Source organism: Sphaeramia orbicularis, chromosome 17 (assembly GCF_902148855.1).
Source record: "Sphaeramia orbicularis chromosome 17, fSphaOr1.1, whole genome shotgun sequence".
Lineage (NCBI taxonomy): Eukaryota > Metazoa > Chordata > Actinopteri > Kurtiformes > Apogonidae > Sphaeramia > Sphaeramia orbicularis.
Window position 1 is genome coordinate 16,919,051 of NC_043973.1, and position 11,484 is coordinate 16,930,534.

The 11,484-nt window shown below is 37.9% G+C and overlaps 1 protein-coding gene across 1 annotated transcript; it reads right to left on the minus strand.

The window, feature by feature from the left end:
• Window positions 1–65: 65 nt before the first annotated feature.
• mtf2 (metal response element binding transcription factor 2) lies at window positions 66–11,047 on the minus strand. Its single transcript, XM_030160987.1, has 15 exons — window positions 10,830–11,047; window positions 9,071–9,272; window positions 8,882–8,963; window positions 7,505–7,615; window positions 7,237–7,337; window positions 6,866–7,038; window positions 6,670–6,765; window positions 5,997–6,065; window positions 5,584–5,707; window positions 5,265–5,332; window positions 4,985–5,155; window positions 3,996–4,119; window positions 3,787–3,839; window positions 3,304–3,405; window positions 66–2,463 (listed from the first exon to the last, which is right to left on the minus strand). The coding sequence occupies exons 1-15, from the start codon at window positions 10,832–10,834 to the stop codon at window positions 2,088–2,090; spliced, it is 1,857 nt and encodes a 618-aa protein (XP_030016847.1). The 5' UTR covers window positions 10,835–11,047; the 3' UTR covers window positions 66–2,087.
• Between the last annotated feature and the right edge of the window lie 437 nt (window positions 11,048–11,484).

Here is an 11,484-nt window from a genome sequence, read left to right on the forward strand (position 1 = left end):
CAACAGTTCGTCGATCACACAGGCCGCGAACATCGGCGCCTGTGAGATTACAATAGAGAAGACAGTTTAACAATTGAAAATATCAGCTTTTTATTTATTCTGTAGAAAAAAAAAGGTTCAAAAATAAAAGGTCACCCTATACAGTGATGTATAAAATGTGATACGATGAATCTCAAGAGACAAAGCAGACGTTACTCGTATGATCTTTGGCTGAAGAAGCCTGCTGGGAGCCAATGGTACAGCATGACTGGAGAGCTGAAACAGAACTGAACTGCCAACATCCTTTCAATGAAGAGGTATTAATGTCAAAAAGGTCTGCTCATTTTACAAGTGTTTGTCTCTGAGTCACAATAACAGAAACATCTCCAAAAAAGTGATGGCCAGACTGACTGAATATTTACCTCTTGCTACTAAATACAGCACATAAGCTTTCCAGTGATTGTTTTGTATCTCAGTATGAACAAGTGATACAAGCAGTAAAATTAACAATTTTCTATAAAGAAAACCACTTACAACATTAACATGTGACAGAGAACTTGATATGAAAATACTGACCATCAATGTAAATAACTTACAACAAAACCACCTGTCTTGCTTGCCTATGCAGTTCAGTGAAGTATTTGGGCCTATTCTGAGTGTGTCAACTACACGGGTAAAACACAGTTATTTATAACATCAGATATGTTGCACCTTAAAAATAATCAAGCTAGGAATCCTCATCATCAAATAACAAATTAACGACTCATTTCCAGGCCTTAACTTGCATAGGCAGCATGAAAAAAAGAATTCTGAAGTCACATTGGGTAAACCTCTTTTTTCTTATGTAGCACTTTGTTTTAAATAACTACACGATATATATATAAAAAGTAGGTCCTTAAGTAATTTTAGTAAAGTCAAAATCAAAATGAGTAAAGGGATATTTAGTCAAGATAATAAAAGGGGGGAAAAAATCTTTAAAATATGTTGGACAATGGAGATAACTTAAGAAATTCCCCATGGGCTTTGCATTTATGAATATTTATATACTGAAATTACACTTTATTAGGAATGTTATTTTCAGATTTTCCTTGGCATCATGGCCATGTTTGAAATGTTAAATTTTAACTAAGATGAGCATAGCTGCATTCTATCAGCATATCCTCAAATTTTTTGATCTCCAAGCTAAACTGTTAAGTGCAAGCGATCCCATGGCTGACAACAGAGGGAAAAGGCAATTAATAAATGTGGTATAATTCTATATAAAATAAACATTTGCAGCAGCACGTCTCTCTTATTTTTTCTTCTCAGGCTGTTCACAAATGAGCACAACTAAAAAGGCCAGAATACAGACAAGTTACAGATTAAAGCAAACCTAAACTGCCCAGTGGCTCATCAAGAGGTTTGTTTGTTTTTCCTTTAATTTGTCACTAGTCTGTCTGTCCAAGGCAACATGAAGTCCTCACAGCTGGAACTGGAGTAGGAGGGGAACTGCGCTGTAAACGGACACATTTTATTTACCAAATCTGGTAAGAAAATAAATGATGATAAATGTTTATGTAACTTTTCAATGCAGTAATAAAAGCGATGAAAAATCTTCAACCAAAAACTTCCCCTCTCCTCCTCTCCAGTATGTATCATTTAATACCTACATTCGATTAGAAAAACGGATAGCTTCAAACTTTAATAGTCTGAAAACAAGAGCATATCACTGGATTAAAAAAAAGCACATTTAACGGCTCACTGAAAGCCTGCAGGTGCAGTGCAGTGACCGGCTATTTTTCCCCAAATAAATGGGAGGGGGCTCTGTAAACACTTAAATCAGATGTTGAATTGGTGTAACGCCTTATACCAACGATAACGGAATTATCATCTTTACACAAGTGTTGAGAAATGATGCATCAATGTATGGTAATCAGCCCAGACTGCAGTCAAACAGTAGGCTCTGTGATAAACTCACGGAAATCTTGGTTTGGTCTAAACTAAAAAAGAAAAAAAAAAGAAAAAAAAAACAAAACAGCAAAAGCATATATCAATTAATGCTTTGAATACAGGCTGCCTGCACATGTCCGTAGCGCAGCCGTCAGCGTTTGTACATGCTAGTAAAAGTCTTAAGAGGCGGTGACTCCTTCCCACTCCACCAGGTACTGGACCTTCCCGTCGAGGGTGACTCGCCGGGCCAGGACTTTATACTTTTCCCCACACGCCAACCGTCCTGCAGCTCCAAAATAGCTGCTGATGGAGCTCCTAAGGTGGGACAGCTGGCTGTTGGGGTCCATACCATGAACTATGTCTGTGGAGGGCAGGCCTTGGAGGGGACTAAGCATCTCTGTGGCTGAAGGATTTGGCTCTACATTGCTGGGAGGTGGGATCTCGTTGTTTTGGGGCTGCAGGGCTCGTCGTGGCCGCCCACGTTTTCTTTTTAAAGGTGGAGGAGAAACAGGCATGATGCAGGCTGTGGCGCGGGTCTTACTGGAGCTACAAAGGCTGGAAGGAAGAGGAGGAAAACAGGAAGGAAAAAAATTATTCAGGAGGCAAATACCAAAGCACTGTATGGAGTGTTTGTGCAGGATTCAACCATTTAAATTTAAGACTTCAAGGATATTGTACACAAGATGTACCTCACATCCATACAACCAAAAAAGTAAAAAGGTTATGAGGCAAAATCAATTACTTTTGTGATGGTGTGAGGGAAGCATTCACTGGTAACGCAGATCCTACAAACGTCCTTTGTTGCAAGTAACATTACCTGAATCATTTTTTAATCGGCTGTTTCTGAATGGTTTTTTGATGCAAGCGGATGCCACATCGCAACATACTAGTGCAGTAACATGTACAGTCTGATAAATGTAGTAGTTGTATTACAGTGTGATCATTTTCCCAGAAAGCACAAATAAAAGAGAGTGAAGTTAATTAAAATTTATGAGTTGGATTCACTTCATAATCCAATCAATTTCTGAGACCTGTCAACATCAGATTCAAGCCTATGTACATATTCATTCATTTTCCAAACTGTCTAATACTCTGGTTCTTACTGAGGATTCAACAATTTTTTTCTGATTTCTTCCTAGGTATTTCGGGGGTGTTTTTCTTCACTCAAAATGAGAGTTGAAAGGACAGGGAGTGTTGTGTATTATAGATTCCAACTCCCCTTAATGCAGATTTGTTTTCTCTGATATACGGTGAAACAACACTGATCTAGGACCTAAAATTCTAAATTTTTGGAATATAAACTATTTTATGGAGCTGTGGTAACCCTAATTAACATATTTCAGAATAAATGTCAATGGAATACAGGAATAAACTCAATATGCATATCAGACGGACCTGGACTGTCTCGAAATGCTAGTTGAGGTAGTTTCTGTGGTACTCAGGGCTCCTATTGATTCCACATCTGAGGTCCGACAAGACAGCAGAGATCTTTCACTTCTGGTGTTGTGGATAAGAAAAAAGAAAAAAGGGAGCAAAACAACAGCATTACACACAATGAAAAAAATACTATGCTAAACAAATTGAGTATATATTTAAACCAATATTATCATTACTATGAAATCACAGAAGTTGGTGAAAATCAAGCCAAAATGTAAACATGTTCTTTGTCCAGTCTAATGATTTCCTGCTGTTCTCTTTGACATTTACATGCATTTTATTAGAAGCACTTCAGACTTTTTCAGAGTAAACAGTCTGAGTAGTCATGAGCATGAGGAAACTGTCACAATGATATAACTGTTCCTTAATTGTTCTTTGAAGATTCAGGTGTGAAGAACACAATGAAACATGAGAAAGTTTACAAAACAGTTGTTGACTTACTTGATAGAGGTTAAGTGATCCAATGAGTGGGGCTCTAGTGGCTTTCTCATTTCCTGTCAAGGAAAAATTCAAAACTGTTGGCATTTCCCAAGGAGTTTCCTTATAATGTAACAGAACCACATCCAGGCAGTGTTAGAGTATGATGCAAAAATACCTTTGTAGTCCCAGAAGCTATGCACACACCCAAGTCCCACCCACTAAAAACACACCTGGGACAAGAGTTCACTGGAGCGTTGAGGTCTAGTTAGAGTCTCCAGAGAATGTGCTTGTTTCCTCTTTTTCTTCTTTTTCTTCTTCTTCTTCTCAGTGCCATTCGTTAGAGTACTGCAATTTCTGAAGCAACAACAACAATTCAAAACAGTTTCACAAGTAATGACAGTTGTATGATAATAACAGTCAACAGTCACACATGATGAGACACATTACAAAGCGCTGGACAAAATCCAACACTACGAGCTGCAAGTGGTACCATATTATTATCACTCGTCTCCTATTTATTATGACAACATTCTATAAAGGCAGATTGCAAATCTAAGTTCTCACAGTGTTGAGCGTCACTGGATATTTACGCAGGGCTCCTGCCCAATTTCCACTTTCAAAGTTCTATACTTTGAAATGTTTGGTAGATTTTTCAGACAATACTTCACATCTAAATACAAAGAGCTGGGGACCCTGAATTTTCTGTTTTAGAAAATAGTATATTCTGTACTCTTTTTGTTCATCAAATCAAATTCCTTCTTTTTCCCCTCTATGTCAATAACCATGTGTACAGTCCCTGCAGTCTTATTAAAGTACTACTAAGCCACTGAAAGCCACATAAAATTGAATATCCCACTAACACAGGGTTTTTTTCCCCAGCTCTTTGATAGTGTTTAAAATATGGGTTTTCTCCTTCCAACTAGAAATGCTGGCTTTTCCAGTGGGCTTGCATGCCTTCACTAGCCTGTAAACCTGTCGACTAGCTGAATTGTGTACAATACACAGAAATGACCACAAATAAATGGATGAAAAATGTTAGATTCAGAACTAGGCCTAATTCATAATATCCATATGGAAAATGAAATTTACATGACCATTATCAATTTTGGAATGGTGTCATATTAAAATAACACTGGATTCATAAATGTAGGGAATGTCAGTAACATTAAAATGACTGTTGTGTGCTGACAAAATCCTTTTTCCAGGTTTCATGTCTGACCTCATTCCAGACCGGGCTTTAGTGGACTTGCATCCCTTGATGGTGATCTCGTGTGAAGCCCTCTCCATCATTCTGCTTGTTGGCTCATCAGAGTTGGGGGGCGCCGGGGGGAAACGGATCCTCAGCCCAAACAAGTGTTTCTTTTTCTTTACCTCTTTTCCTGACATGAACCTGATAAAATGAATAAAGAAACACCACATTACCAACACTGTTAGAAAACAAGATGAAAAGATCGGAGTTAGGAATAAATAAAGAATTAGCTAATAAATTAATAACTTACATGCTGTTGTTGTTATTTAGTGCCTCCAGAACATTTTCATATCGCTCAGATCTTGGAGTGTTAGCAAGCTATAAGAGAATGACACAAGAGAGACAGGATGCATGTGATTTTCAGGTTCGTCTTACATGGACATTCAGCTGTTCCTTTCTTTAGACAGCCAATATGTGAACCAACTGCAATTTTCTACCAACAAGACAGTCAACAAGGACATGTAAAAGATGACTAAAGGCTAAAACTGCAGACTGAGCAGATTTTCAGCAGTCATTATATGTACAGTATGATCACAAAAACACTGTGTGACCAAATTTGTGGTGGTTACCTCCCCCAACTGCAGCAGCTCCCAGTTGTCATTGATGTAAGTCATCAGGTCCATCTCAGAGTCAAAATACTTCTTCTTGTGGATCACACTCAAGTTGTACAGGCTGAGATGTACAACATCCTCCCTGCAACGTGTCATGCATTTTGTATATTTAGTCTGGTATCAAATGATGCATCACAAACATGTGTATGTATAAAACAAAGAAAAACTTCAGACTTTGTAAAGTGTGTGGTTTTTGTAGGTCTCTATATACACTATCCAAGAGGAGTTACTGTCTTTGAAAAAAGGGAAATCCCACGCTTGTGTAGTTTATCAAATAATGTACTATTTAAAGGAAAACTTGATCTGTGTATGTGTTCAACTTCAGCACAAATTAAGACTATTTGTGTATCTGTATCTCAAGTCTTTCTTACCATCGGAGGTGCAGCCGGTTTAGGTACTCTGGTCCACCATTGCAAACAGAACATACAAACAGATAAAACCTGAAAAAACAAACATTATAATAAAATAATAAGTAATAAAAGAAAATAACTCTTACTGTAGGGAAAAAAAAAACATCAAAACCCTGTGTGCAAATCCACTTCCTCCAATGAGTCTAATGTTTTAAGACAACTTAGGACTGGATTACCCCACAATATGGTCGAGATACAATAAAGGTGATGTTTTTACTGAACCTGGATGAAGGAAGCTTGGCTGTTCATGTTGGCTGCAGTTTAATGTACTCTACTTTACACATCTAAAATTAGAACAGTACTTGATCTGACCACTTCATCAATGAATGTATGTCTAGTAATTTTAATTGATTTTCCTGGCTGGAGCAGAGATGCATGTTCATAAAAAAAGACTAGTATTTCTGGGCAGATTTGGAAGTCAACATGTTTTCGTAAATATCACAACACAGCTTTCAGGTAGTGATTGCAAAAATGAAAGAAAGACACACTGATAGTGGTCTAAAAACTCTGAAAAAACTCTTATGTAAAATGGCACAAGCGGCCATTGCACTCATGTTGATGCAATTAACCACATCTCTCCAGTCAAATGCACAGTTTTCATGCAATATGAAAAAACAGTAATAAAAATATTCACCTATCTCCATAAAGCATGGGCATCTGTAAACAATGGAGACACGCCTCATGGAACCACTGCTCACACCTGTTACACTGCATCATTTTCAGGTACCAGCTACAATAAAAGATGAAGATCAATGTGTTAGAGAGTAGGTTTATGTCATATTTTGAAAATATGGAAATCTATCAAATCTGGTAGTGGAGGTGGTACTTACTCTCCCGGCCCTCCACAGTAGCAGTAACACTGCTGCATGTTCGTCTTATGACCTTGGTCCCACACCAATTCATTCAGAGTATACGGGAAGGACAGGTGCAGCTCTGTGCGCTGCTGATCCTGTGGTTCCTGATAGTTTTTACTGTTCACTCCCCTTCTATGTGTACTCCCCCTCTGTAAACCCACATAAAAATAAATACAACACACAATTACCCCAGCTTAAAACAGTGTCCACAGATGTGGTATTTACTTGTTAGATTACGTTTATCATACCCTTTAGAGTGTCTTATTTACATTTTTCTCTACAACTAAAGCAGAACAATTGAACAAATGCATTTGAAAAGTGATCACACACTCAGTGAAGAGCTGTACCTTGGGTATAGATGTAAGTTCACACTCAGAGCAGAGCCACTTGTCATCTGAGTCAATGACAGTAGCATCGATAATGGGGGTGTGGCACAGCTGATGGTAGCCTAAAAGGTAAGAACAAACACACTCACATACATCTTTAGAAATTCTGTTAACCGCGAAAGATTAAAGCACAACAAAGTTAATAAACAATAGAGACACAAAGGAAATGGTTTACCTTGAGTAAGACAAAATGCTGCAAACCTAGGATTAACAACTGAAACAACTTTACCTTGTCCACATTTGTCACAAATGACAATTTCATTAGGTTCCTCTGAAGTTTCATCCTGACATATGGAGCAAACAATGTCATCATCGTCATCATCATCGTCATCTTCATCCCCTGAAATGGATTGCAAAAGTAAGAACAAAGAGTCCCTACTATTGCAGAATAATTGTGAAAGAACCAATATGTAATAAGGTGTTTTTTTTTCCTATTTTTGTAATGTTGTTATGCAAAACAGAGTCAAACTTAAAGGTTAAAATGTTCATTTGCTTTATTACCCCCGTAGGAAAATTCAAACCCTGCATTTTACCCAGTACCTGGCACTAGCAATTAGCACAATGCACACATTGGAAACAATGAGCAGTGAGCACTGAAGACACTCAGAGACCAACTCCAGATGTTCATCAGTACGGTGATCAGGGGTACTGACAGAATTAACCTATATTTACCTATTTTTTAATTGCGAGGGAAAATCAGAGGACCCAAAGGAAACCTTTTTGTATGAATGGATACTATAATAAAAAAATGTCTGAAGGTAAAGTTAATGTGACTGTTTAAAATTAACTAATACAACAGTTTTTGATGCCATTGTAATTACATAAAAACATAATATCAGGGGGACTAAACACAGCACATACACTCCTATGTCACTGCACCCAAGTAAGAACTCCAACCACTGGAAGTCAGCAGAAAGTTTTAGCAACATATAAACTGGGCACTTAAGAAATCAATTGAGATTAAAATATTACAATTAATGGTGAATAAATATATGTCCTGCACTTGATTTATCAATATGTCACAAATCAAACTGAGCTTACTTTTCTTACATTTAAAAAGGAAACTAGAGGCAGTCTTACATTTTGACAGTCTAACGTGCAAGTAGACCTTCCCCATCTCATGTGGCTAGAGCAATGAGGCCAGACACTCTGGACAGTTAACGGTCAGTAACAAGGGTATGGAGATAAGACCAGCATAAGGGAGAAGAGAGGGGTGGGGACAAAATAAGACAAGTGAAGCAAACTAATAAACTCTATAGAATAAAAGATGGGCAAAAATGACCACCTTGGTAATAAACTCCCTTACTGAATTTTTATTGAGCGCAAATAGAGACACAGATGTCTAGTGTAGATATTCCTGTTTAACATAAGTATTCCACAAACATTATTTGGTAGAATAATTCAGTCATTTTCATGTGTGTCATAAAACTCTCCACCAGTCTTTCCCATTGCATTTAGTGGTTTTATTCTCCTTTTGCAGAAAAACACTACCAGTTTTGCTGTGTTTTATAGCTTGTAACCAACAGTCTTCCTGTTATCACATTGTTGAGGTTTTCAGTGGGGTTCAAGCCTTTTAATATTTAGAATTAGAATTGTCTGAACTCACCTGTCTGAATGTCCTTCCAGAGAACCCAGGACTTTGAGCGATCTTCAAATACCACAAAGCATCGCTGCTTGTCATGGTCTATCTGAGGATGAAAAAAAGAAACACTTTTAGGTCTGTCTAGAAGGTAAACGCCTCTAAAATAACAAACACTTTGGTCTTCTACAACAAGTATTCTCCCCTTCCACTAACCTTTGTGATTGTCCCCAAGTAGAACAAGCCATCTGACCACCTGGCCAGGACATCCTGTCCCTCTGAGAACCTGTCAGACATGCTGTCTTCTCCATACTCTCCCCGAGCAGAAAGGCTTGTGGGGGACAGTGGGACAGCCCGCTGCTGCCGCTGGGGAAGGGCTCTCTGATGGATAGACAGGTGATCCACAACCCCTGAGTCTCTAAAAGAAAAAAGACAAGAAAGAAACATGCACTTACAACAGGAAATTACACTGATATCATATGATATTACTGTTAGTGACTTCAGCATTTTGTTTGAAACCTAGTAAGTGCATGTACAAGAAGAATAATATGTGCATTTTTATCCATCATGCTGGGTTAAATTAATTATTTTAGCATATCTGTCTTATGCACTAGACTGTTCACACAGGGCCAAGCATCTTTTTTCCATCTTAACACCTTTATCTTCACCTTCACCCAATCAGAAATTAAAACAGTTCCGTTGTACAACACCTAGTCATCTCTTTAATTCAATGACAAACAAATGAACACCAAATGCCACTATGTCTCGATCTTTCCTAAAATACTGTGTGACTCTGACACATCTAATTAAGACAGACAATGCAATTACACGCTGTAGTCCTACAGAGCTGACAGACCAAACACACGTCATTTCCCCTTCAGTGGATACAAACAACAAGTGATTATAGTCATTATTGTAGCCCTAAAGCTAGTAATATGCTCAAGAGTAGTGATGGAATGTAAATACATACTCTTACTCATGCAAAATTTGCTGTAACCCTATTTAACAACTTCATGTAGCTGATACAACTTAATACTTATCCACTACATTAGTCCAGCCCTTCCCTTCTGGTGTATATAATATATCCCCAAATTTGTTGATTTTAAGAATTAAAAGTTAATTCTTCAATATGAAAATCCATCTTCTAAAACTACAAACTAGTTAGAAACCCACTTAAAGTCACTGGGAAATGCATGGTTACAAATTGGAAAGAAAGGGCTATTTTACTGAGTTCAACAAAACCTATCTTAGAGATGCATTGTTCAGAGCTTCTACAAACATGATCATTTGGGATATGATGCATTGCTGTAGATTAAACTCCCCTATAGTGTGTAAAGTATCTCAAATGGACTCCACATTAAGCATCTATGGAAAAATGCAACACATACATTAATGCAGCAGTTGCATGAATGAAAAACACTATATTTTTTACTTACCAAATTTTTTTAAATTCTTTTAAAGTTTTGAATGCAGAACTGATAATACTTCTTTAACAAATGAATCCACTATTCACTAATCCGCTGTTTTTCCAATGCAAAGCTATTTCTGTAATATACATTTCCTAAATCAAAGAGTGACCAGGGAAGATATTTTAAAGACAGAAATTTCACCTAAATGCAACTGGCAGTTATAGTAATGTACATATTAATAACTAGTATTAGATATCTATTTGAGCTGTTGTCTCAGGTAAGGTTTGAGACTGTAGTTTTTATTTTTCAGCATTCCTTAGGATATTCATGGAGATTTCCTTTGTTCGGGGACTAGTTAAGTCGTCAATGTCAGCCGTAAAATGGGGGTAAAGGGTCAGTTCATTACAACGCTGCACGTAAAGCCACACATTGTCTAACGTTATCAATTAGCTAGCATACAGGCCCAAGTGTTAGCAAAGATAATCCACATGCAAAGCTGTAACCCCGGCCAGGTCGCTGACCGTCGGACCCACACCCCCCCAACAGACGGAACATGACAACAATACCTCATTCGGTCACCTCCGCTTCTACAAATGACTCGTACGACAAAATAACTAATAGGAGTAACCGCTGTCGTCCCGCCGCTTTTGCAGTCTGACTTATCTTGAAAGTATATCGTGAAAACGTGCGGGGCTCATGCCTTCCTCAGAAAATAACAAACGGTTCATTTTCCCCCAGTACATTCGCCATTTTGGTTTCCCGCTGATGGTCGGGGAGTGCATTATGGGAAGCGCTTAAACGCCTGCTGCTAGTTGTGACTACGTTCACATTTTTTTCAAACATTTGAAATTGTAGGCAGGGCATTACAAAGCAAAACACATCCGCCCCTTAAAGAAGCTTTAGATATTTTTTATTTTAATCAAACAGAGCAACTTTACAATGGATTATCGCGTGTTAGTGTTGATGAAAAGTACAAATCGATTATATATATGGAAATTAAAGAGCAGACACTGAGCGAATATGAGTTTGTCCATTCGAAATCCTCACACAACTCAAGTGTGAGCAAGTAAATGAGTAAAATAGTTTATGACAACGTGTACAGTGTAAGTTACAACATTAAATAGTGATGGTTGGCAGGTCATTTTGACGTGCGTTGTGACCGGAAGTAGGGTCCAGCAACAGAGTTATTTTTATATATTGACTAGAAATGTGCACAGAGAG

What these genes read in the sequence shown, in the direction of transcription:
- mtf2 (XM_030160987.1), bottom strand. An exon ending in TACTGTGGAGGGCCGGGAGA is followed by an intron (nt 6,766 to 6,865) that starts GTAAGTACCACC and finishes CTTTTATTGTAG; the next exon opens with CTGGTACCTGAAAATGATGC. An exon ending in AAAGCCCGGTCTGGAATGAG is followed by an intron (nt 4,120 to 4,984) that starts GTCAGACATGAA and finishes TTGTTGCTTCAG; the next exon opens with AAATTGCAGTACTCTAACGA.